This window comes from Nylanderia fulva, unplaced genomic scaffold, assembly GCF_048542155.1.
Source record: "Nylanderia fulva isolate GAGA-0341 unplaced genomic scaffold, ASM4854215v1 Scaffold1, whole genome shotgun sequence".
NCBI classification, from domain to species: domain Eukaryota; kingdom Metazoa; phylum Arthropoda; class Insecta; order Hymenoptera; family Formicidae; genus Nylanderia; species Nylanderia fulva.
This window is the reverse complement of record NW_028189192.1, coordinates 9,486,940-9,511,572: the sequence shown is the minus strand read 5'-3', so window position 1 is coordinate 9,511,572 and position 24,633 is coordinate 9,486,940. Positions and strand designations below refer to the sequence as shown.

General features: G+C 37.8%; 1 protein-coding gene across 2 annotated transcripts in view; it reads left to right on the top strand.

Moving 5' to 3' along the window:
• The window catches only part of LOC114939964 (transcription factor Sox-9-B), a 30,012-nt gene extending 14,658 nt beyond the window's left edge, over nt 1–15,354 (top strand). The window contains exons 2-6 of one of the 2 annotated variants that reach the window (XM_085481286.1): nt 410–1,957; nt 5,778–5,906; nt 10,674–11,010; nt 11,500–11,813; nt 12,466–15,354. In XM_085481286.1, coding sequence (XP_085337412.1) covers nt 1,731–1,957; nt 5,778–5,906; nt 10,674–11,010; nt 11,500–11,813; nt 12,466–12,730 — 1,272 coding nt within the window. In that variant the 5' untranslated portion in view covers nt 410–1,730 and the 3' untranslated portion in view covers nt 12,731–15,354. Of the gene's footprint in view, nt 1–409; nt 1,958–5,759; nt 5,907–10,673; nt 11,011–11,499; nt 11,814–12,465 lie in introns of both variants that reach the window. The other variant, XM_029314432.2, reaches the window with a different exon arrangement.
• Nucleotides 15,355–24,633: the final 9,279 nt, after the last annotated feature.

Sequence of the window (24,633 nt, the reverse complement as noted above, 5' to 3'; positions counted from 1 at the left end):
TAAAAATATATTTTCACAAATTGAATTAAACAATTTTTTTAATTTGAAAGGGGGTAGTTTTAAGCCGAAAACCAGGATCCATCGATGATTGTAACATATATTAATGGAACTAGTGTGCTAGAAAATTAAATCAACATGGAAAGGCAATTAAATAAGCTTGACATATTTCAAATATACCATATTATTTTAACAATCGAGACTCTTTCTCTCTCTACGTTGAATGAAAAATGTTCATTCATATATGTTATTTTATTATTAATGATTTTTTTATTATATATGATTTTTTATTATTAATTATAACATTGCATTTTTAAAATGATTATTGATATTAATTATAACATAAAAATTTCAAACGCCATATAATAGCGTATAATAAAAAGTATAGCCGATCTCTCTCTTTCTCGTACAGCCTTATTTGGTCCTCGTCGCATACGAGGAGTCTAACGACGACGGAACACGACGTCTGCAAGATACGCGGAACGAATGCCTCGCGCGTCTCTCCTCATCTCGCTACCACCGTCGGCCCCACCGGAGTACGGTCGATCTCCCTCCTGGTGTACGCGACAGACTTGCGGAGACTTACGGAGCAACAAGTGTTACCAGCACGCTGCTTTTGCCCCGCCCCTAAACGAACCAGCTGAGAAACGATGTCAGCCTCGTGGTGGAAACTGCCCCGAGGCGATGCAACCACCTCACTCGAGCGCCGATCGCGCGACAAGCATCCACGAACCCCGCTTTCAACTCGGCGCAAGTTTTAACGCGAACGCGAACCCGATTTATCCTGGCTCGGCGAAAGAATTTCGAAAATTTGCGAAATTACTCCGAAGTCACGGTATCGATATGTGAAATATTTGACGACCCGCGAAGCAACAAGCTCTATTAAGAATAGAGGTGGTGCGTGAGCTTCGCAAAGCTGGACTTGGTGTCAGAACTTCTTGTCGTATGCTGGAGAATTCTGTTTTCCAGTGATATTACGAACGATTTTACAACCTAACAATACTTGGATGCAATCATTCTCTTTGCCAAAGAGTGTCGAACGATAGACTGATACAAGATTGCATTTAAACGTCAGTGATATCTACAGAAACATGTGCTACACATTCGTAGATAGCCGCTAGCTTGCGTCATCGCTGAAGCAAACTGCAATAATCTACCGAAAAGTATAAGAACACTGATCATCGAAGGATGCAATTAGCGCAATCCATACTTTCATCGTTCGAATTTGCCTTCTCAAGTAGGAGACCAAGTGTAAGACTTTCAAAGAGATACACACACAAAGAGAAAAGGGGCGTAGATAAGAAGTAACGGAGCTGGCGAACCGGGACGAGCAAAAAAGCGAGCTTAATAAATAGAAGCTATATCGAGACACACGCGCGAGATACGCGAGTCGGAATTAATTAATCGTGACAACAATCAATAGTCGAAACGTGAACTTCGAAAAGAGAAAGAAAGAAGAACGGGGTCGAGAGCAAAGAGATCGGCAGAACTACTACTAACCGAGTGAGGGAAGAATCATCGCGAAAAGAAAGTGACACGCGCTCCTCGCGATGATAACGACGATAACAAAGCGATTAATTGATTGACAGCTATTCTTCGCGAGACGGTTCGAGACGAGATGAACGTGTTTTCCGCGTGTTCCGCGCGATAAATCGGTCAAGTTGATACAGTGCGATATTTCTCGATTCGATCTTCAGGGCTTCCATTGTTCGCGCGTCGACGCGACGAAGGGGATGAAGATGAACGACGTCAAGCCGGAAAGCTCCAGCACGTCCATTTCGTCGCCAGGCGGAAACAATAACAACAATAACAATAATAATAATAACAACATTAATGGCAATGGTAAAGCCGCAGCCGCAGCTGCGGCGACGGTGGCTGCGAATGGCGGCGAAGGAATCAGCGCCGCCGTCGCCAAGGTTCTTCAGGGATACGACTGGACTCTGGTACCCGTTGCCACCAAGTAAGTGTATCACGTGGCAAATTCATATTTTTCTCTTTCTCTTTATTTTTTTTTCATTATCATCGCTCTTCCCGGGCAACGATTTCGGAAAATCGTTCGCACTTGGGATGATCCGTAAGCTTTTTCCTTGCAAACTGTTTCGTTGAAATAATTGAAGAGAATAATGAAAAGAGAGACGTTCTTTGAGGGACAAAAGAATTTAATTTATTAAAAGGACGAATTCTGAAAAAAAGAATGTCATCAATGTTTGCGTAAAATTATACGCTTAGTTTTCGACGAATAAGATATTCTATATACAGAGAGAATTTTCTCTTAGAGTTTACCCTGAAAATTATGGTAATCGTGAGACAATATTCTATTGGAAGAATTTCATAAGTTTCTCTGATTAATTAATATATTTTTATTACAATAAAAAATATTAATGTCTATCGCAATAAGATATAAAATATGTTCGATTAATTTTACTGTGTACATACTAATATTTCTTATAGTGGTCAATATTAATCCGAGAAATTCTTGTAAAATTTTTCCATGCTTTTCAAGCTAAATTCTAAGAGAAAATTCTCTCCTTGTAATGATGTGTGATAATTTAATTATAGTACTATCTTTTTTATGATTTCACGTTGATATATTTCAAAATCTCGATATATTTAATTCTTCTTCCTTTAGCAGAGAAAAGTTAATTAATCGCTTAAACAAAAGCTCGTTTTCTAACTTCTTCATGTTTCTCGATATTTTCGTGAAGCACTTTAATCACCACGAGTCGTATTAGCGACGCGTTAACATACATATACACAGGTATGCACACGTTAGGCTGCCGTTAAGCCCCGCGGGCTTCAACCGCGCGATGGTAACGTTGAAAAGCAAGGGGAAAAAAATACTTGAAAAGAAAAGAGGAACGCGAAGAGAAACGGATGCGACGAAGTTGCCGGGGTGAAGAGAGAAGAAGAGGGCGAGGAGGAGCGTGGCGGTCTTAAAAATACGTAACGCTAACTCAATTATGACGCACTCGTTTCCCGGCCTGGGAAACGCGCGCCTCGCGGAAAAATGTCCTCGGTCGCCAATTAACGCAAATTGGCTAATTAATGCCCGATCGCCACGTTTCCCTGCACGGCTGCTCGTCGATCGTGGGAAGGAAGCTCGGTCTCTGACGAGATAACTGATAACGGTCGGGGAAAAAAAAAAACGAAATAAAACGTGATTTCTTTCCGCGACTGCGGGACGAGTCATCATGGTGTTGTCCTCGGTGCATCGGATGCTCGAAGAAAAATTATTAGATCGCGGCGGAGTTCGATAAAATCGTGCGTGCTGGCCTCGATGCGCAGAAAATTGTGCAACGCACTGATCGATCCGCGACGTAATTAATGCCTGCCGATATGCTGAATGATTTTATATTCCTGATTGCCGCGACAGTCGGGATTGCTTTCTGTTTTTTTTTTATACAAATGAGCCGATGATCTCACAAAGACGATCTACAGAAGAATCTATAAAGATTTTCTGCTCACAATTTCTTTATCTTAATGTCATTAAATGCATAGACATGCATTTCGGAAAATCGCGTGCAAATTGGAGATGAAACGCGGAGAGAATTTGAGAAAACAGAGAAGAAGAGCTATTAGGTATGCGGTTTAATCGTAGAGGAAAGCATGTTATAACGGAAATGTTATCACGGAGTGTATCGCGCTTATCGCTAACCCTCAATTATAGGGTTATCTCGGGGTAGCTGCAGGGTGCTTATTCCTGGCGATAGAGTCTGATAAATACATTAGTTTTTAATATACCCACAGATTCCGTGGCAGTACATCTTGCAGAAGTTGCGAGATTACTATTGATTCTACTGGAATATACGATATTGAATATTAATTTGCGAAAGCATTAACGCAACTGTTACGTAATTCGGGGTAAATTAAATTTAAGATGTATAATTAAATATGTTAAGGTAACTGTATAATTAAATATGTATAATTAAATATGTTGCGCACAAATTTTCGAATAATAATTCGGGACAGATTAAATTTAAGATTTCTAATGAAAAAAGAATGTTTTGCCAGCGTGAATTTGTATACTGACACCGTTCGTACGAGACCCTTTTGATGTTTCTGTTGTAAAGCTGCACGTTTGTGCCATTTTACGCAGCACCACGCCTACGTCGCACACATAAGCGTTTTTCGCGTGTATTCAGGTAAAGCACACGCGTCGTGACGCGTACACCCATCGTGTGTATGCCGCGTTCACGTTCCGAGGAGCGCCGTGAAAACCCTCGTTAGTGAGCCCACGCTAATTACCAACGGCTCCACGGGTTTACACACGGATTTAACGCCCCTCTCATTTCAAAGAGGCCGAAATATACGGGGGAAGGGAGGTCGCTTTCGTATCCTTGAGACGCACGCCGGAGTCCTTTTCACCCGCGTTACGCGAATTCGCCACGCTTATCCCCATGTAATTCACTCGCGAATCGAACGCTTAGGTCCGATTACATAAGCTATATTATAAGTTATCCTTGGATTCTGTTTCCCTCGCGACAGAACTTTAATCGTCACAATTATACATATATATAAACAGACACATGCGATATCCCGACTCGAGATTAAAGCTATTACCCTCTATTATCTTTGTTGAATACGTCGATTTCATTGTCTCGAAAGATTTTCTTCGCGAAAAGTTATTTTCTTATCCAAGGATTTCTGATAAAAAATAATCTCCATATACCGTATGCCGTATTCGTTCTTCATTCGCATGATGACTCGGGGCCGCGCGAGTCCTTAAAGAATCCTCGATTAAGGGTAAAAAGAAAAACAGGAGGATATCTCGCCGACGCGGCGCGGCAATCACGTCAGTCACGTCGATCCCCGACTGGACGAGGCAAAAGTTTTATGAAGTCATCTTCTCGGAAAGAAAGGGATACGTCCATTCCTATATACCCGTCACACGTCGGCAGCCACGGTGTTATTTTAAGGCCGGTTTTAAACGCTCGCCAGGATGACCCGGGGGTAGCCCGCCGCGGCAAAACCCGATACGGATATGTATACGTGTGTAGGATGTATATATACGTGCCGTCTCGCCTCTGGTTATTTTCTTCTGCAAGTCACCAGATTATCTGCCAGAATAGTCGACGAGGTAGAGATAGATAGATAGGTAAATAGACAGAGACAGAGCCAGAAAGAGAGATTCACATTTTTGTCGCCGTAAAATTTCGCTTTTATTTCTATCTATATGTTCAAAAATAACGTTCAAAAATATATATATGCAATTTCGTGAAAATTTAAAAAGGATGTTTAGTATACAAAAAATTTGATCGTAGAAATATCAAAATTGTGTTGCAGAGTGCGATAAATGAAAATTGCAGGCTGTACATTAATTGATAACGACGTACACAGAGAAAATTTTCTTTTAGAATTTACCCTGAAAAGCATGGCAATCATGGGATTGAAAGAATTTTATAAGAGTTTTTCTGATTAATATTGACCATAAAAAAATATTAATATCTACGTAATAAGATATAAAATATGTTTGATTAATTTTACTATGTATATGTACATATTTTATTGTGATAGATATTAATATTTTTTATTGTGGTAAAAATATTTAACATATATATTGTCCCACGATTATTATGACTTTCAGGGTAAATTGTAAGAGAAAATTCTGTTCGTAATAATTCAATAAATGGAATCTTTTTTGCGGACATATAAATATAAAAATAAATCGATAATTTCGTAGTAATTAACACACTTGCGTGCGTTTACACGTAAATTTGTAGAGAGGTATCGTTTCCAATGAAGATAATGTCTTCGAATTGCAGGGGCTCCGGCGACAAAAGGGCGGCCCACGTCAAGAGGCCCATGAACGCGTTTATGGTGTGGGCCCAAGCTGCAAGGCGAAAACTGGCCGATCAGTATCCTCAGCTTCACAACGCCGAGTTGTCAAAAACGCTAGGAAAGTTATGGCGGTGAGTGTCGTGAGATTCTTTATCTTTATCCTTGCGTACTTTAGACAGTAGTATAGATTAACAGTAGTATAGATTAATGATATGGCAAACTATATATATTTGTAGGAGATACGATCCTTAATTATTTCGATTCGTGTAAAATTTTATACATTTTACGCATTATATTTTTAGTCTATTAATTAACAATTAATTAAAACAATATATTTTTATTACATTAGTTAATTAAAAATATGAAATATGAAACAGAGATCATTCTTTTTTACTCTTTTTTTCGAGATTTTTGGATTTATTACATTAGACTAAAATCTGTCTAATAAAATTGAACGCGAGAAAAAGCGGATAAATATTTATTTTAATTTGTTTATTCGATTTAATCGTATTGTCTTGATTGTATAAAAATCATGCACTTGAAGATTAACGCAAATGCGCACTCGAGTACTCAACCGAATAACATCCAGCGGCCTCCGCGCCTGGCAGAAAGACACTGTTTCGATAAAACTAATCGGTACCACGTGTCTTCAATCGGATGCCTCTCCGTTCTCTCGATCTGATAAGTCCGATTCTCTCACAAATACGAGCTCGCCATGCGGCGATCAGCCACGCGAGAGAATCGCGCTCGTTGATCTTCATTCGCGCTCGCCTCGTTTAGAGAAAAATCGGATTGCGAGCCGCTACGGAAATCTGTTGTTGATCGTTTCAGCTGTCGTTGATTCGAAGCCACCTGTGCGTTTATCATTGATTTAACGGTTTCAAAGCTCGCGCGTTCGATTCACTCGAGGAAGCCAGGATAATCTTGGCGAACAAGACTGCGGCGATATTAATTGATACAATTCTATAATGTATAGCAAAATGAATAAAAAATCTTTCTATGCGCGTTCTTAATTGCAATTGTTAAGTTACGCTGTTAACAAAATGCTGAAAATATATTTCTTTCTTTTTTTATTTTTTCCTCTTATAGTTACGATTTAGACAAAATTTAACCATTAAAAAAATTAAGATTTTGTTTTATTTCAATTATTTCAAAATCGTACGATTTCGCTTATGTAAGACAATGCGATTTCGATCAAAATCGCTGGACCGGAAAGAGTCAACGTCGCCCAATGAGAATGATTGCGTGAAAGTTCGGAGTCACTGCGTTCCAATTCCTGCGACCACTTGTTCACATACGTAACCCGTTCTATTTTTACCAACGAATTCGCGAATGCTCCTTTTTTTACTTCCACGGCACGTATATTAAACACACTCGTACCACACGTGGCGCCTAGGCTGCACGTGGTACAAGTGTTCCTGCTTCTCGAGACCCGTGAACTCGGGTCGCACATATGTAACAGCGAAGATACTTTGTATGCCGTCGGCGGCCCCTTTTACAATCAGATACGATTCGAATATTTTTCGATATTCTATATATTGCCTAAAATTTTTCCATTTTTTCAATTTCAATTTAAATCTTTCAAATCTTACTACAATATTGTACTTAGATGCAAAAGCTGGCAATCAAGAAAATAGAATAAGACATTTTTCGTTAAATGTTAACACTGTTAAAATGTTATAAATAACGCTGCAGCAACATTTATTGAAAAAATCTTTCCCTTGAAATGTGATGCCTTTCAAGCTCTCAACCAGCTTTTAAAAATTATATTTAGCTTTTTAGAGTTAAAAAACACTTGAGAGAGAAAGGGAGAAAGAGTATCTGACTGTTTTGACACACCCTGTATACGTAGGCTTCAGGATGACTTGTGCATGATTCCGTTTCCTGGTTGGGACTAACGAGGTGCCCCAGTGGGCCATATAACGATCATCAGAGGACGCGCCGACAAGGACCCCCGTTGCGAATCATTTAATAACACCGGTCGCGATCGCGATTGCTCGCCAAAGATCGACGATTGATATCCCGACGATTGTCACGGCGGAGCTTTTGCCGAAAGATAAAACGCTATCCAGCATTAAAGATCAATTGTTTTTTTCCTAACACCGTATCGGGGGTCATTAGCAATCTCTTGGTCTGTAATCGCGTGTCGATGAAATTAACGTTCGATGAAAACGTCCGTTTATTATTTGAGGATAGAAAGGAGAAGAATATTGTATGTCGGGAGATGGAAATTAAAAATTGAAAGTAAGAAATAATTTTCTGGTTGCTTGTAATTTGGAAGAAGCAACAGTCGTCCTTGGAACAGGGTACGTTGATCTTACGGTTTCGGCTTTTAAAAAGTCATTATTTAACACCTTTCGGTGGACCTAGTACCAATTAACACTCTCGTCCGAACATGAGAGAGATATTTTCATGATTGCGCCAAGGCTCCTTATAATACGCGCAAATGAACTAGTCAAATCGTCTCTAAGCTCCTTCCTCATTCGCAAAGAATCGGATTTACACGATTGAGAAACATTGCCGTGCATCGCTCTGACGTTTTGATCTACCTTACGCGCAGAAACAAATGATACAGTCATCTTCGGTAATGAACACAGTACTAGAGTGATTGCTACATGGATGAGGTTGCTTACGAACCGATGAGACCGATAAAATTCAAAGTTCAGCGAAGATCGACGTGTATACAGATCGAAATCGCGCGCGATGGTTTACATGCGAGCCTTTGCTTATAAGAAGTGAATAAAGGAGATGAGATAATAAGTGGATAAAGGAAATATCATTACGATTGAATTATAATCATATGACTTTATACGTACAAAGAAATGAAATATAAACGTAGGGAAATTAGAAAAATTTAAATATAAAATTAAAGAAAAAATAAAATTGCGGGATAAATGATTTCTATAAACAGACGAAATTGAAAGAGCAAATAGATTTTTGTTTGACGCTTTTGGCACAAGAGTTTCAATCGCGATTGCATCAACCGATCCGTCGAATCCTCGTGGACTTTGACGCCGACTTGTCTCATGTCAGTCCCGATAACAGAGCCAGGTGCTAGAGTGTCTAGAAATAAATCTTTTTTTTCGCATTTTCTCTCTTCCTCTCTCTCTTTGGGCCGTCTCAAAACGTATCGCCATTCGGATACTCCAAACGCGACGTGTTTGTCGACAAAAGGAAAACAGATATCCCCTCTGGTTCATCCTTGGCGCGTGCTCGCAGCTGCCGGCCGGTTCCTGCCGCAGATAAAGGGGCCCCCAGGGACCACAATAGGCGCCTTGTGCCCGTCAGGTGAATTTTTCCGAACCTGCCCTTCTGCTCCCCGGGTCTGCCTGCAAATAGCGCGTGACGAGAACAGGTAAATCTGTCTTATCTCCCGGAAGGAAAGATTCCTCCACATCGGACTTCCTTCGAACGTTCCTCCCCGCGGTAGCATTATCAGCGTTAACTAAAAGCGTAAATCACTCTTACAACAGTGATCAGAAACTTTATCATTCTTTTGTCAAGTTTGATGTGTGCTTGCAGAAATTACGGAGTGTTTCTCTGCTTTTATTTATTTTTTTTAATATTTAACATATATCTTGTTGCTTTGACACTTTAATTAAAGTATGTTTCAAGAAAGTTGAGCAATTTTACGATTTGTCGACGATTATTCGGGATGACAAGTGTGATGATTCAATTAGAATCCCATCGAGATTGATTTGCGCATCCTTTGACCGTGTGAACATTTCTCCTCTTTTATGAGGTAACATATATGTATACTGATATACAGAAGTAAGACAAATTTAAATTGGCTGACCCTGCGTTGCATCTGGCGAGGGAAAAGGAAAGCCGCGACTGGTGAAAAAAGCTCATGGCAAGTCCATTGACCAGATGGGCTTTCTCTTCGTTCTTCTCTCACTCTCTATCCGTCTTCCACTCCATCTATCTCTATCGCTTCCTCTTTCCTTCTGTCAGTGACAAAACAGCGCCGTTTAAGCTTAAGATATGCGCCTTCAACTCGTATGTCAACCCGTTTAAAAAAAAGCTTGACTTCTGTCGTGGAATTTAAATCCCGCGAGCTTGCAAATACTCCAGATAATATGCTGGAAGCTCAGATGATTCTTTAGACAATATTTTTTTTCTATTTCGTATATTAAATTAAAATATCAAATTATCAAACAAGAATGAAGGATATTGCAAAACGTGATATATCTAAGATTATTCTGCAAATTTTACGAGAATTATTGACATTATTTATTCATTAATACTAATAGCACGTTTAATAAATAAAAAAAAACGCAAATTGTGATATAAATCATTATCAGCGAAGCGTGAGGGAAATTCTCGAAATCTTTCTCTTGGTCGTTCTCTATTATACCGGAAAACCTTATCGGAGTATACAAACCTAGTGGGAATATAAACACAAAGCATTAAGAACCATAACCGAGCGCCGAAGAAAGTCCGCACGTCAACCACTGCGAAGCGGACTAAGTCGGCGTGTCACGTCGGTTGTGCACGTCTACGAACGTCTTAAACCAGAAACACTAACCAGATCCCCATTTCGACTCTTCGAGAGTATATCAGACGCCGATGGAAACGCTCTCGTTCAGGCCTCTTCTGTCGAACGGCGCGAAGAGAGGCGCTCGCTCTCTTGCGTGTATACATGTACGGGCAAGCGCGAGAAACATGAATCACGTCGATCCGACGACAGATTTCACATATATACGGCCGAACCTGAAAATGAAACCTGAAATTGTTTCACAATATTATATATACATTATTCGCGCGTAGAAACACTTAAGAGCACATATGTATATTCAAAAGTGCAGTTTAAGACGTAATATCGGCCTTATTCAGTATATAATTTAATAATTCAAATGTTTCTTTTTACTTATTTTTATTACCATGCTTGGTTGCAGGCTCCTGTCCGATAACGATAAAAAACCTTTTATTGAGGAGGCTGATCGTTTGCGCGTTATTCACAAGCGCGAGCATCCAGATTATAAGTATCAACCCCGACGTCGAAAGCAGAACGGGCCTTCTTCCGGTCGTGACAGTTCACCCTCGAGGAATCAGAGCAATGTGACATTTAGCGTTTCCAGGTCGTTGAAACAGGAGGACATGAGTCCTAGAGGCGTCCAAGGACCTAATTCACCACAGAGTGGCGTGAGCTCTTCGCCACCGACGACCCCCGGTCAAGGTCTTTCACCCCCCACACCCCCTACGACACCCAGAGGACAGCATTATGTCAATCAGGTATTTCAATTCTTTCTTTATGATTTTTTCCGACTCTACAATTTATAATTTTATCGAAAAAAATTTTAGATAATTAAATAAGTTACAATTCATTTTATTTTTAAATTATTTTACAAACATTCTAATAATAAATTTAATGGACTTTACGTATATCAGGATGAAAGAAATCTGAGTTGATTAATCAATATTCAAAAACTTTATTTAGATAATTAAATAAGTTACAATTCATCATTTTATTTTTAAATTATTGTATTTTACAAACTAATAAATTTAATGGACTTTACGTTTATCAGTATGAAAAAAATCCGTTAATTAAATAATATTCATGTTACTTCTTCTCTCGCAATTATAATATTTAAGCGAGAAGAGAGAAAGTAACCGATTTCACAAATATAATTATCTAAGGTTAAACCTCTCGCTCGACGGACGTGATTTGCATCTCCGATGAAATCGTTGAAGTCACGCGAAATGAAAATGCTTGATGTACAGAGCAATCAGCCTCCGCAGAACAATACCGTATACTACCAGGAGTTAGTTAGCAATACGCCATCGAGCGATTCTCCGCATCAGCAGCCGGCGGTCGATCTTCGGTACATCGAAATCGGAGATGGCCTTCCCGGCGAGGAAAACCAGTTGAATGGCCTCGGCACTTTGGGCGGGCTCGGCCTGAATCTCCCGGTGAACTTCCAGGAGTGCGAGGTCGAGAGCAACGAGCTCGACCAGTATCTACCACCCCAGACCGCGCCGATACATCAATATCCACCTGTGCAAGTTACTACCGCTTCGCAATGGTTACTCAACAGGTACGAATCGCATCTCACTTTCGTCTATAAATTAATGAAATACATTTTTCGGAAAAAAACAGAATTAATTATGGTATTTTTTTCTTTTCTCTGGAATTTGAATATAAAGAAATAATTATATATTTCCATACAGCGCAACAAGCAGCATTGTGGCAACATTTTATTGCAATATTACAACATTGCATAAACATTGTGAAATGTTGCAGCAATCTTGCTGCAAGGTTGCAACAACGGGGTAAAATGTCCACTTTCAGTAATATTGTTCTATAGCATTGCAGCAATAATGCAATAAAATAAATATGTAATATTACTATTGGATTATTGGAAATGTGTTAAATACATGATCGGACTGAATGTTTTGTACCTAATACTTTTTATTTTCGTGAATTTTATTTTCATAATATTTCTGAAATGTTGCTGCAACGTTGTTTAAACTATATTGCAAATTCATGCCTATATTATATTTCTGCAATATTGCTATGCAATGTGCAATATTGCAATGTTGTTGCAATTTGCTGTAAACTTGTGTGCTGTACGGGAAATAATTTGGAAAAATGATGCGAATATTGTTTACAAATGATCTTGATTTTCTCCTCATCTTGGCTACTTTTTGGTAAAATTTGTGAGATGTCGAGATGCATCTTGCTTCCAGATATGAGGAGGAGATCGAGAGGCCGATCAAGCGCCACTGTTCGGAGCAAGCGATCGCGGAGGTTTCATGGGAGGATAGGACTCAGGAGATGGTCAGGTACCACGAGTTGCAGCCTCCCCTTCCACCGGTCCAGTACATATCCGCCCATAACGCGCATCATTCGCACGCGACCGCGCAGATGGGTCATCCGCACGTGTCCACGTCCTATGCGCAATATGCTCATCGCTACGTACCTGGCATCGAGACGTGGCCCAACTACATGTAGGATCCAAATCAGGTAAACACGACGATGGTCATCATATTATATTATTTTTAATGGAGCGCTAAGATGCAAAAAGTGTCGTTGAATATTCGATTTACGCAAATAAGCGCGTAAAAGAATTTGCATAAATCATCCCAGATTTGCCGAATAGGATTTCAAGGATTCAGATTTTTGGAATTTGATATAGCGGTTTTTTCTTCATATTATATTTGACTCAATAATTAATAAATTAGAACGTGTTGATATTAATATAAAATCATACGTTATTGAAGTCTTTTAGATTAATTAGGAATCAAAGATTTTTTACACAGGGAGAAAAGAGGATTTAATCAATTTTTATTCACTTGAAAAACGGTTTTATTTTTAATAATATAATTAGATTTCGCAAAAAAACGCTTCTCGTGAAGAAAACATTGTTATCAATCAAATTCGTTCTAAAATCTGTTTCTAAAATTTTTTTGGTAAATCCGTGGAACGTATAGATACTTTTACGGATATATTTTTCTATAAAACGCTTTAAACGATGCGTTAAAGACATTCTATTTTACTACGTCGACTATTTTATTATATCGACGGAGATTCGAGTTACAAACACGCAGATTGTATAAACAAATTGAATTGATCACTGCGATGTTAAATCTCTGTGGTGTTACTGGGCATCGAGCCAGAAAGATAGCCAAATACAATGTAATTAATGATTATAATTACACAGACGAATTATATTAATAAATATATATGCTAATTTGATCGCGAACTGTACGCAGAATGCGCAAATGATGCGCGAGCTTTGTGTGATAAAGTTTATAATATTAGCGTGTAACGCAAAAATATTTCAGATATCATTCGTGTATATCGGTTTTAGGATAAAAGGATAATCGTTTCTTCGTCAGGAAGGAAATCCTAATATTATTTCTAACATTTAATAGCATTGCGAATCTAGAAAAAGAGAAGTATAATAAATATAAAAATTATATATTTTGAAGTCCCGAAAACTTACGATCGAAATGATTCTAATTCCACGTACAAATTTTACAAACACTTACATATGTAATATATTTGTCTAACTAACTGAAATAAGCAATATATATATATATATATAAGCCAAACAGGAAGGGTTTATCGCACCTTTTAAAAAGTGCAGAATGTAAAGAACATAATATATATATTTGCATAATATTGTGAATATTTTGAAAAAAAGACATTAATAGAATTCATTTTGAATTTATCTTTTTTTCTCCTAACTTAAATATGAAAAAAATATATATATACATTGCAGAAAGTGGTTACGCTTTATCTACTTTAGATATATTTTTATCAGAGATACTCACAAGTCAGAGATTGGCGGAATTAAATCATTTGAGTTATGCTTTTAATTTTCAATTTTTTAAGATAATCACACAGAATCACATTTCTTCATTTATTTTTCTTCTCGATTTTTATATTTTTAAGAATTTTGTATATCTTTATACAATATTTTTGCAATAATATTTATCGTTTTGTGTAAATCATTATATTGCTACAATTAATATTGTTAATATTTTCGCTGAATTAAATTTTAATATCCTTACAAAGGAGAGATAATTAGTAAAATTAAAATTAAATATTTCCATCTTAAATTAAAATTTAAAAAAATATAATATATTCTTGTTTCTGCTGGTATAATTATGTCTATATAAAATCATTTATTAATTCATCATTGAATCCGAGAAACAGTCGCGTTGCATATTTTTCGCTTGCATAGGAAAATGGCAAATTGGCCATTCTCCGACTTGAGAGTTTCTACTACTTAGAACCCTACTATGTAGATGAGGCGCGGCCACGATACTCACCATGACATCATTCCATGACAGCCGGCCATTCCAAAGCGCAGAATTTCAGGCCAAACAAACAGGCGGCCGCTCGATATATACGGTGCCCACCAGTGCGTTCCAAATGTAATAATATATACTACATATATACATAATAATATATATATATATATATATTATATATATACGTGCGGACGCTATAAACCATCGATCGGTTTACCGTACGCTCGTACACGTCTCGTTCAAATAAACGACTGAAATACAATCGAGGGTGGGAACAAATGTGCGCCTGGCGTTTTTTATTTAATTGATCCAGTATATATTTCAGAATTCGAAAATCCTCGCACACAAAATATTCGCTAAAACTCACCGCGATGTGCGTGAATCATCTCGATTATTCTAGTTATATTCATATCTTTTTGAAAGAGATTAAGTACGAAAATTAAAAATTGAACTATTATGTTTTACAATTATAAATTCAGTTCTTCTAAATTTAGATTTTGTAAAAGATCGCTACTGAGGCGATATATCGAGCACCGAATTAATATCGAGCCTGAATATCGAGCGCTGCAGCTAACGTAAATGAGCTTACAGCTCTGTACTAAAATATGTAGGTTGCGTATATTATTAACACTAGTTACTACGCTGACAGCCGTGCTTTTGTACTTAGATATTTATTCACAATATTACGAGAATGGATAGAAAGCGTAGAATAACGTCTCCAACGTGTAATTGTGCACATTGGAAGATGAGCATTAAATCGTAATTTATAAGTGAGATGTACGCTAATTTGTAGAAATAAAACAAAAAGAGACTAAAGTCAATTTATCACATTTCATCCCTTTCGTTCCTGACTTCCTAAATTATGTGTAGATATGTATATTTTATATCTATCACACACTTTTTAATACGATAATAGTAATATGGTTTTACAGAAATACTTATTAGTATCGTCTCACTTTATACTTAGTTCCGTAATAATGTGTAAATTCGAAATTATGACAATCATACAAAATTCATAGTCATCTGGAATGTCTTTTCAGTCGAAACTATTTTATCTTGGCAAATTTCAACATAATTTCCTAATTTATGAAAAAAATGCATTTTTTTTAAAGTAAAAATTTTAATTTTATCGACAAACTTACTTAGATTTCCGAATTTAGCTGTATTTATATAAAAGTAAAAAGACCGTGTGACGATTCGGCGACATCAACGTGGAGTCTCTTATCTCGTTTTCTTAAATGATATTTGCAACGATATACGCAATGGAATAGTATAACCCGGACTAGGTCACACGCGGTAATAATACGTCTCAAATATTTGTCCAGCCCTTTACTTCCCTCTTTTAACAGCCCAAAAACCGCGAATAGACTTTGGGTCGACGTTGAGCAAACAGGGCGCTTATCGAAATCCAACCGGTGCGAGGGACGTGGGAATGTCGCGACTTTTATATCACTTATCCGCGTTTAGGAGATTAAAAGGAGCGGAGGTGCGTACACACACATGTGTATACGATATGGCATTTTTGACACGTGTACTTTGACACTTACAGCATTCAACTCGAATCCTCGTAGAAAATTCGAAAGATGTATATAAATCATTAGTCTAAGTTTAAATCGAATTTTTTACATATTTTTTTCTAAACGTATCAAACATCACAATTATTTTTTATTCGTCATAAAAGAGCTGCTTGAATATCTTATCATATACTTGAGAATTCTCCATATTTCCTCCTCGACATTTAAATTATATTCGCCTGACTTTTCTTACTGAGTCATGTGTGCCTACTTTAGAGAGCTATGGCAGATCATTTTAATAAAAATAACTCGATAACTCTCGCGGCGATCGCTTACGATGGGTTTTGGGTTAGATCAACTCGGTTGACCTTTTTTTCCTTTTCTTTCTCGTCGAAGAAAGAGGAGAGCTCGATGAGCTTGACGAGAGTCAGCCCTTCGATTTTTTTTCTTCGCATCGTTGTCAGTCATCGAGATTTCGATAAAGTACTGACGAGAACAAGCAACGGAACGAAATAAATCGGAAATCGTGCCTGAGATCTCTTGACCCTTTGACACGATAGGAATCCGTGGAAAGGACGAAAAAGATGTAGCGAAGCGCGTCCGAGAAACAATCGTGACGCAAAACGTGACAATACTGCCCATTGAAATAGTGCGGATGCTGGGTGTCGGAAAGAACGGCCATTTACGCTTTATCTATTTTAATTTCGTCGCGTTTATTCGATTTACTGGAAGACGGTCGTTCTTTAACATCGAATGACTTCCGGGTGCCGGTTCCTGGAAATCACAGAAATCCTCGTTTATCTCGATACAAACATCCATATCTCCTTTCAACTTCATATATTTTCATAATGAGCCTCGATAAAACGCTCTGCAAGACGTTTAAACTGTTCAGAAAATTACGTCAGTAGAAATGTATTAAAATAATTTTACGAAAAAAATTTATATAAATATTTAACACATATTCTTCAGCACATTTTTCCTAAATATGACTTTTTAAGTGTGTAACTTTTATTTGTTAAACATGATATGGACGTTTAAACGTGATTATCAATATAAATATACAATTCAGATATGAATATTTTTAACTATACATCGAACGTCAACGAATTTAAGTATTTGTTTAAAAACATGCTAATCGAGCATTATATATATTTGCGTCTTCGCTTGAATCCGAATATTCTATCTTTTTATTCGAATAAAGGACATTCCCCTCCTGCGAGAATAGCGCCGATCGCGAGTGCGTTGACATTTCGTACGATGACTAAATATTTGAGTGCTGAATACTGATAGTATCGATAAAATTTTCGACAGTTCGGGCATTCAGCGTCCTGCAGAATAAAGAGTTGTAAACCCCTTACAGCTGTTCAGATTGCGGTGCGTTATCGGCTGGTTATACATTTATCCTTCCTACTATCTATCCATTCATCGAAATCTCGCCTTGTGGCACGCGTAGGCCATTGTGATATTGAAAAACTTAGTATCGGCAATTTCATTGATATTTTCAACGAAAATAATTTGTTGTAAAATCATATTATATAAGATACAAAACATAATATAAAAATATAATTTTTGACAATGTATAATTATTTCAAAATTTTACTTAATGAAATGACATTGTTTTGCATTTCATAATTTTAATTGAAAATATACATTTTAGAGGAAAGATTTGCACGAACTTCGCGAAGTTTTTGTTTCGATCACTCAGTATATACACATGTGCATGACAGATATATGAAGGATCAAAGATGAGCTTATCGACCGATAACTCTAATTAGCGCGGCAATTAGGCCGTTTTAAGAATCGCTCTAAATAGCCTCTGCGGCGATAAAAGTTTCGTCTATTTACTCGCGCGCGCCGAGATTATCAATTAAATTTGCTGAGAAAGTCGAGCGCGACGCGTCATTTTCCGGTCACCAAAGAGAGACATCTCTTCGCTCTCGTTGTTCTTCCACGAGGGGAAAGGTGAAGCCAGGATCGCGCCAAAGCAATCTAATCGATCGCTCTCTTTCGGTACACAGACTGAAAGCAGACTCACCACGTGTGAAACTAGACGGGACGGCATACCCATAGAAAGAGAAGGATTTTACCGTGATGGTCAATAGCAAGTCAAATACGAGTAGCGTTTTATCGTCGCGTTACCATGGTAATTACAAGATAGATATCGATAAACCGCGCACCTAGGTACATAGCAGTAGCGATTACAAGTTTATCAGTAAGAACCAAAGGGGGTTCGCGTCCAGGAATTTTAATCTTTCTCTTTTCGACACATACTTATGATAAATCGTGCACCCCGTCTCACGGGATGTGTCGAGATATTTTTTGTATACAAAAATAATAATTATAATAAGCATATAATCTGCAATTTATATGAAGTAGCATCTCATTGACATTTCACGAGCTCACGCTCCCGTTTCGACGACATTGAAACATGTGTACATGGAGAGAATTTTCTCTTAGAATTTACCCTGAAAATCATGATACTCGTGGGACAATGGTATTGAAAGAATTTTATAAGAGTTTCTCTGATTAATATTTATCACAATAAAAAATATTAATATGTATATACATAGTAAAATAAATCGAACCTATTTTAATTTTTCCAATGTCATATTGTCCTTGGATTGCCATGATTTTCAGGGTAAATTTGAGGAAAAATTTCTCTCTGTGTATCGAAATATGCTCCCTTCGGTTCCGGTCGTTTCACGAGCGCGGCACGTCTTAATTGCCAGCGGCGAGTAAAAGATAATTGACATTTGGCAGCGAGTGATCCGCGATACGCTCGAGGATGGCGGCATGACGCGGTAGCTTCTTCTCGGAAAGAAGTTTGTCCGTTTTGTACGTTTTATAGGTCTTGAATTTACCGCAGGCGTCGCCGACCGCAGCCTCGTCGTTTTCTTCGTCCAATGCCGATGTTAGATACGGGAAGACGCCGTCTGAAAGACGGGAGAGGACCCATCCAGCCCTTTCCTCCCCAGATCTCTTCTCTCTCTGCTCCAATTTTTTTTCTCCATTTTTCTGCGCGGACGGTTTTCTCCGCAGCACTTACTGACGTCGATGATGCATTAACGTAATTGCGTTCCGCATGCGAGATAAGACAGTGAACGACGAATCTGCCAAAAGCCTGTCTTTCTTTTGACGAAAAATTCGAGAGCCTTAATTTGCCTCAAGAACCAACACTGTTTAATAATCAAGTGTGGGAACGTTTGAAATTTATTTGAAATTCTTGCCATTATTTTTGCTATTTCGTTTGAATTACGTATTTTAATTTATGAGCAATGTAACAATTTATTTATTATTCAAAATAATTCTATTATGTATAAGCATATTGCGATTTGCAAGCCTTTGCCTCAATAACTGGCGCTATTTAATAATCAAGCGTAAGAACGTTTGAAATTTATTTGAAATTCGTGCAATTGTTTGCTATTTCGTTTGCTATTTTAATTACGTATTTTAATTTATGAGAAATGTAACGATTTATTTGTTATTCAAAATAATTCTATTATGTATAAACATTGCGATATGCTTGTTTCATAAACATAATTCATCGTCAGCAAAATATTTGAGACATTCACACTTATATTTTCTACTTCATAGTAATAAAAAATTTCTATTCATCTATCTGGCTTGCATATTTCAATATGTAAATCTGTAAAAGTATCATATGCAAGTATCGTATGTGTATACAAGAATTAGATCTTCACACATGAGTCTCTCATTACATCACACGCTTTCCAACGCCTTCGTTTCTTTGCAATCTTTAATGTTCTCTCAATATTTTCTGATCTTTTTTCTGATTCTTCCATTCACACGAGAGAAGAGTCACAACTCGTTATTACGTCTAAATCTTTTCGAAGGTCAGGATTCCCGAATGAAAAAAAGATTCCGTTGCTTCTGATCCGAAAGTTATTCGCAACGAGTAGAAAAAACTATAAATGCCGCGACGTCACCTAAGGTGGAGGATATAAGAGGAAAAAGTGAGAGGAGAGTCGAGGCCTTCTGCACTGTCTCAAGCACTCTCCTCGTGAGTGACTCTCGACTGGTATGGCTGACAAAGAGCGAGAGTATCCACCAGTATCGAGGTACTAGAAGCACCATGTGTACAAGTGTACCCGTGAATATTATCAGGCTTAGCGAAATCACGCTGTACGAATATTCGCATTATCGTTGTAGCTTTTAACATTCCGACAGGAAAGAGGAATCGATACATTCAGCTGAATGACATCGTGCAAATTGAAATTTTGATAAAACAAAAACCGTAAAAAATTACAAATGCAATTATATATGCAAGAGATACTTTACCATTATACGTGTTATTTTTTTAATTATTTAACAATTAATTTTTATAGAGGGAAAGAGATTGTAAGATTATTTGGTACAGAGTTGATTGACAGTCAATAATACAAATGACATAGCTAAAAGGGAATTCACGCTATCAATTTGTAATCTGTATCGTCATCCCTTCCTGTTTTCAGATACAAAAGGGTAAAAACGTCATAATAGTGGCCAACATTTATACGGAGAATTTTACCCTCCTTTTTCGACTCTCTTAACGAGCGACTTTGACGCACCGTATAATCATGACACGTAGCAGGTACGTCTCACTTCTCGAACCCGCTTTTAAGAAGCTTTTGAAATTCGAGAGGCGACACCGACACGTGACCTACTGATTCGTCTCGTATACGAGTCCTTGTAATCGAGAACTACGAAATATGTCGATCCGTTAGTTTGTCAATAGTAGGGTTTAAAATTTACCAATATAATAAACATATGTTTAAAAAAAAGAACAATTTTACGACTTTATTTTGACATATTGACAATTTTAATAGCTAAAATTATTATAACAATTAAATCCGTCTTTATTAGTAACGCGATTATTTTTTTATTATTAAAATATGAATCCTTTCATTATAGAGAATTTTTTATAACATTTTTATATCATAGTACATAGGGAAAATTATAACTAGCATATCAGCATTTATTCATAATATTAATTAATATTTGTGATGAATATTAATTAATATTTGTTTATACAAGCTCTCAACATAGAATCTGTAAACATGTTTAAATATAGCTTCTAAAAATTAATTATTCATGTCTGAAATATAAAATAAGTTAAATGATTCTTTTTATAATTCAAGAGAAGAAAGAAACAGACTTCTTCAATCGGTGAATTTTTTTTTAGTATTAAAGCAAGATGGGATAACAGTATCATAAATAATTATTCTCTTTCCACGATTTAACGTTCGGTGTTCTACAAGTCATTAATAAATAGATAAAGAAATTTGTAAATTTTTTTTCCAAAACTATACATAGATAAACGCAGACATTCCTCCAAATGGACACAAACGATCGGGCGAGAGGAAAGATTTCCTATCGGAAGTCGCGATGAAAAATTGTCGCGATAATGGTCGAACACAATAAACTCCCTCCCCACTCAGGTCACCCAGTGGCGACTGAGACTAATTGCGGCTCCGATTACAATGTCCTCGGCTATTATTATAATTTATAACTCAGTATTGTTGTTGCGCGATCACGTTATCGGCGATGTGACGCGCGCATGCCTTTCCATCGTCAAAGCCAACGAACGAAACCTGTTCGGTTTTATGCCATCTAAATTTTGTATTTTTATAGGACGGCAAAAAGGACCCATTACTTTCGGAGGTAAGAACTCAATTAATGGAAAAATTGTTAGCATGATTTTTCAGTTGACTTTTAAGGTAGATCATAAAGAGTTGAATCCTGTGTTGTGGTTTACAGGAGTCGATCAAAACGATTCTAAATCGAATTTTACAATGAATTGCAGATATAGTATCTTACTGATTGTGAGTGACCATAATCATCAATTTTTATTTTCAAAAATCGAAACGAGATAGAAAGAATTAATCAATATATAAGAAAATATGAATAAGATATAAAATATTTTCTGCATTGAATTTTTTGAAAGATGCTGCACTTTTCATTCAGTTTTCACTGTACTTTTACGTAAACATTTAAACGCGTTAAATATATATTTTATTGTTGTCAAAAGATTGCGATTGTTGCTACAAAGTAAACTAAAAAGATTCGCCCATCCAGATCCAATTTTATCTTACGACCTTCATATTAAACAAATAACGTTCGTAATTAAAATGCCAATGCAAACTATAATGAGCAAAATAAATGCAGTATTAATGACGAATCGCCGGTGATTGACCTCTTTGTGGGCCTCGCACGTTATTCCACTGCGATAGGAGGACCGATTTGATAAGAATTGGAGTGGAAAAAATTTATATGCATTCTAAGAGTGCTTTTTGGGATCTAATCGTGACGAATCAGCACAATTACGCAATCGAGACATAATTGGTTAAAGAGTCAGAGACGAGATACGGATAAGAATCGATATATCGAGTCGTTAAATGCGCGGCCTCATCAAAGGCAAACGATAAAAATATCGTTGTCCTATGCGCGAGTTTTCCTGTTTTTTCACTCTTTCTCTCTCTTGGCGGAAAAAAGGGAAATTATCATCATCGTGTATTGTCTGTGAGCTTGATAGAGAGGTCTTTCGGGGTCAAGTTGCAAGAGCACGATGCCAAGACGCAACGTTGCCGGACACGACACAGCTGGATACACAAGCCCAGATCCATTTATTTATTTAAATATTTACACGGTGCCTATTTTGCGATAAACCTAAGTAATCTTTTTGAAATAATCGAGTCTTAAAATCACAATCTCTAAAGCTTACAATCTTATTGCGTGAAATGTTCTATGATTATAAAATCAATATTTTCTCATCAAGTTTATTAACATCCCCTCATGTACATTTATGGGTTTCAAATAAAATCCGCAGCCACGTCGGAAAACGAAGCTTCCGCGTTCGTTCGCAAATTCCGCCGAGCGCGAGCCGTCATAAATTTATTACCCGCCTCGGCCACCCGCCTCGGTCGCGATCCTCAAAGCTCCGGAGGGCACGCACGCATAAGGGAGGACGAAGGCGAGAGCGTAGCCTCAAGGCGGGACTTTTTGCTCGGCACACATGTGGCCGAGCGGCTAGCGGCGATTCGGAACCGATAAAAGCTCGGATCCCCGAGATGATGACGGCCGGGAAAGAAAGATAGGCAGAAGGAGAGAGGATGAGAGAGAGAGAGTCGGCTGGACCTCGCTGCTGTCCGCCAACTTGAGCGAATCGCATGTGCGATGGTGCGCACATCCGCGAGCTCGGACGGAGAAGGAGAAGAGAAGACAGACGCGCGTACGCGTGCGTGTGCCGTGGTAAATTATGCACGTGCATCGCTGGTCAGCGATGGCGGACTTGCAGCCGCGACCAGCAAAAAGCGCCTCTCTCTCCTGCAGCTTCCAGTGTGAGAATGAGCGCGGTTATCGATTACGCGCGACGGAGAACGCGATGCGATTCATTAACTCCTCCTTTCGCGGTCCTCCTCCGCGTCGAGTGATTTACGAGAAAATAGCGAGATCAAATGTTTCTGCAATCGCATATGTTTTAATTAATTTTATTTTTATCGATACAAGATGTATCGATTTTTTTCCCACGAGACGAAAAAGGAAAGAAGAGGCCATCCGATTGGTGTGGGAAAAGCACCATTTTTTTTAGCATTCCTTTGCACTTGTATGCGCGTGTTCGGGTTGTCAAAGTGACATTTCTCGGCCGCGATAATCACGCGAGCGAGCAAGGCGCACAAGTGGTTGCTCTCGCACGAAACAAGAATTTACGAGTTTTCGAGAAAATCTTGCCAGAACATTTTTACGATGCCATTTAAAACTCTCTTCGCAACGACGATGACGTCGTCAACGACGACAACGACGACGGCTCGTAAAAGTCGTCTCGCTTTTGCCACGATGATATAATTCTGGACCGATAAGACGGAAATTCGAGCGCGGTTTTTTGGGAAAGTGACCCCGGCGCCAGCTAATTATTCAATTTTACTGTATCAGCATTTTAATGTCCTTTTTAATACCCTTTCCGAAAAAGCTCATTCGTTTCGACCGTAATTTGAATAATAATAATCAATTAGCAATCATAGATACACAGAGAGAATTTATTCTTAAAATTTACCCGAAAAATCATGGTAATCATGAGACAATATGGTATTGGAAGAATTTTTATGAGTTTCTCTGATTAATATTTATCACAATAAAAATTGAGATCTACTACAATAAGATATAAAATAGGTTCGAGTAATTTTACTGTGGCGATATATTATTGTGATAAAATTCTTTAGTGATAATGGAGAAAGGGGTAATATTTAAATAATAGAGTTTGATCATCTTTTGTTGCACATTTTTCATTGCTCGTTTTATTATTTTAGGACTTCCTCTCGCTATAAATTAAAAATAACAATACCTCTAAATTGGAGTATTGGAGCGTTTTTACGCATTTCGATCGTTCTTTCTTTCTCCGGACCACAAAATCTAAGGTTTCTCGATTGCGTCAGATCAGAGAACGTTCCCCGAGCTTTCACGTTTACGACGGTGGCACGCTCCGGGTCGCGAGCGATCGTAAAACAGCGAGGCCTTGTTTCGTCTAATAGCTGAAAACATGGTCGCCCGGGGTTGGCCAACGAAAAAGTGCCACCACCTTGCACCA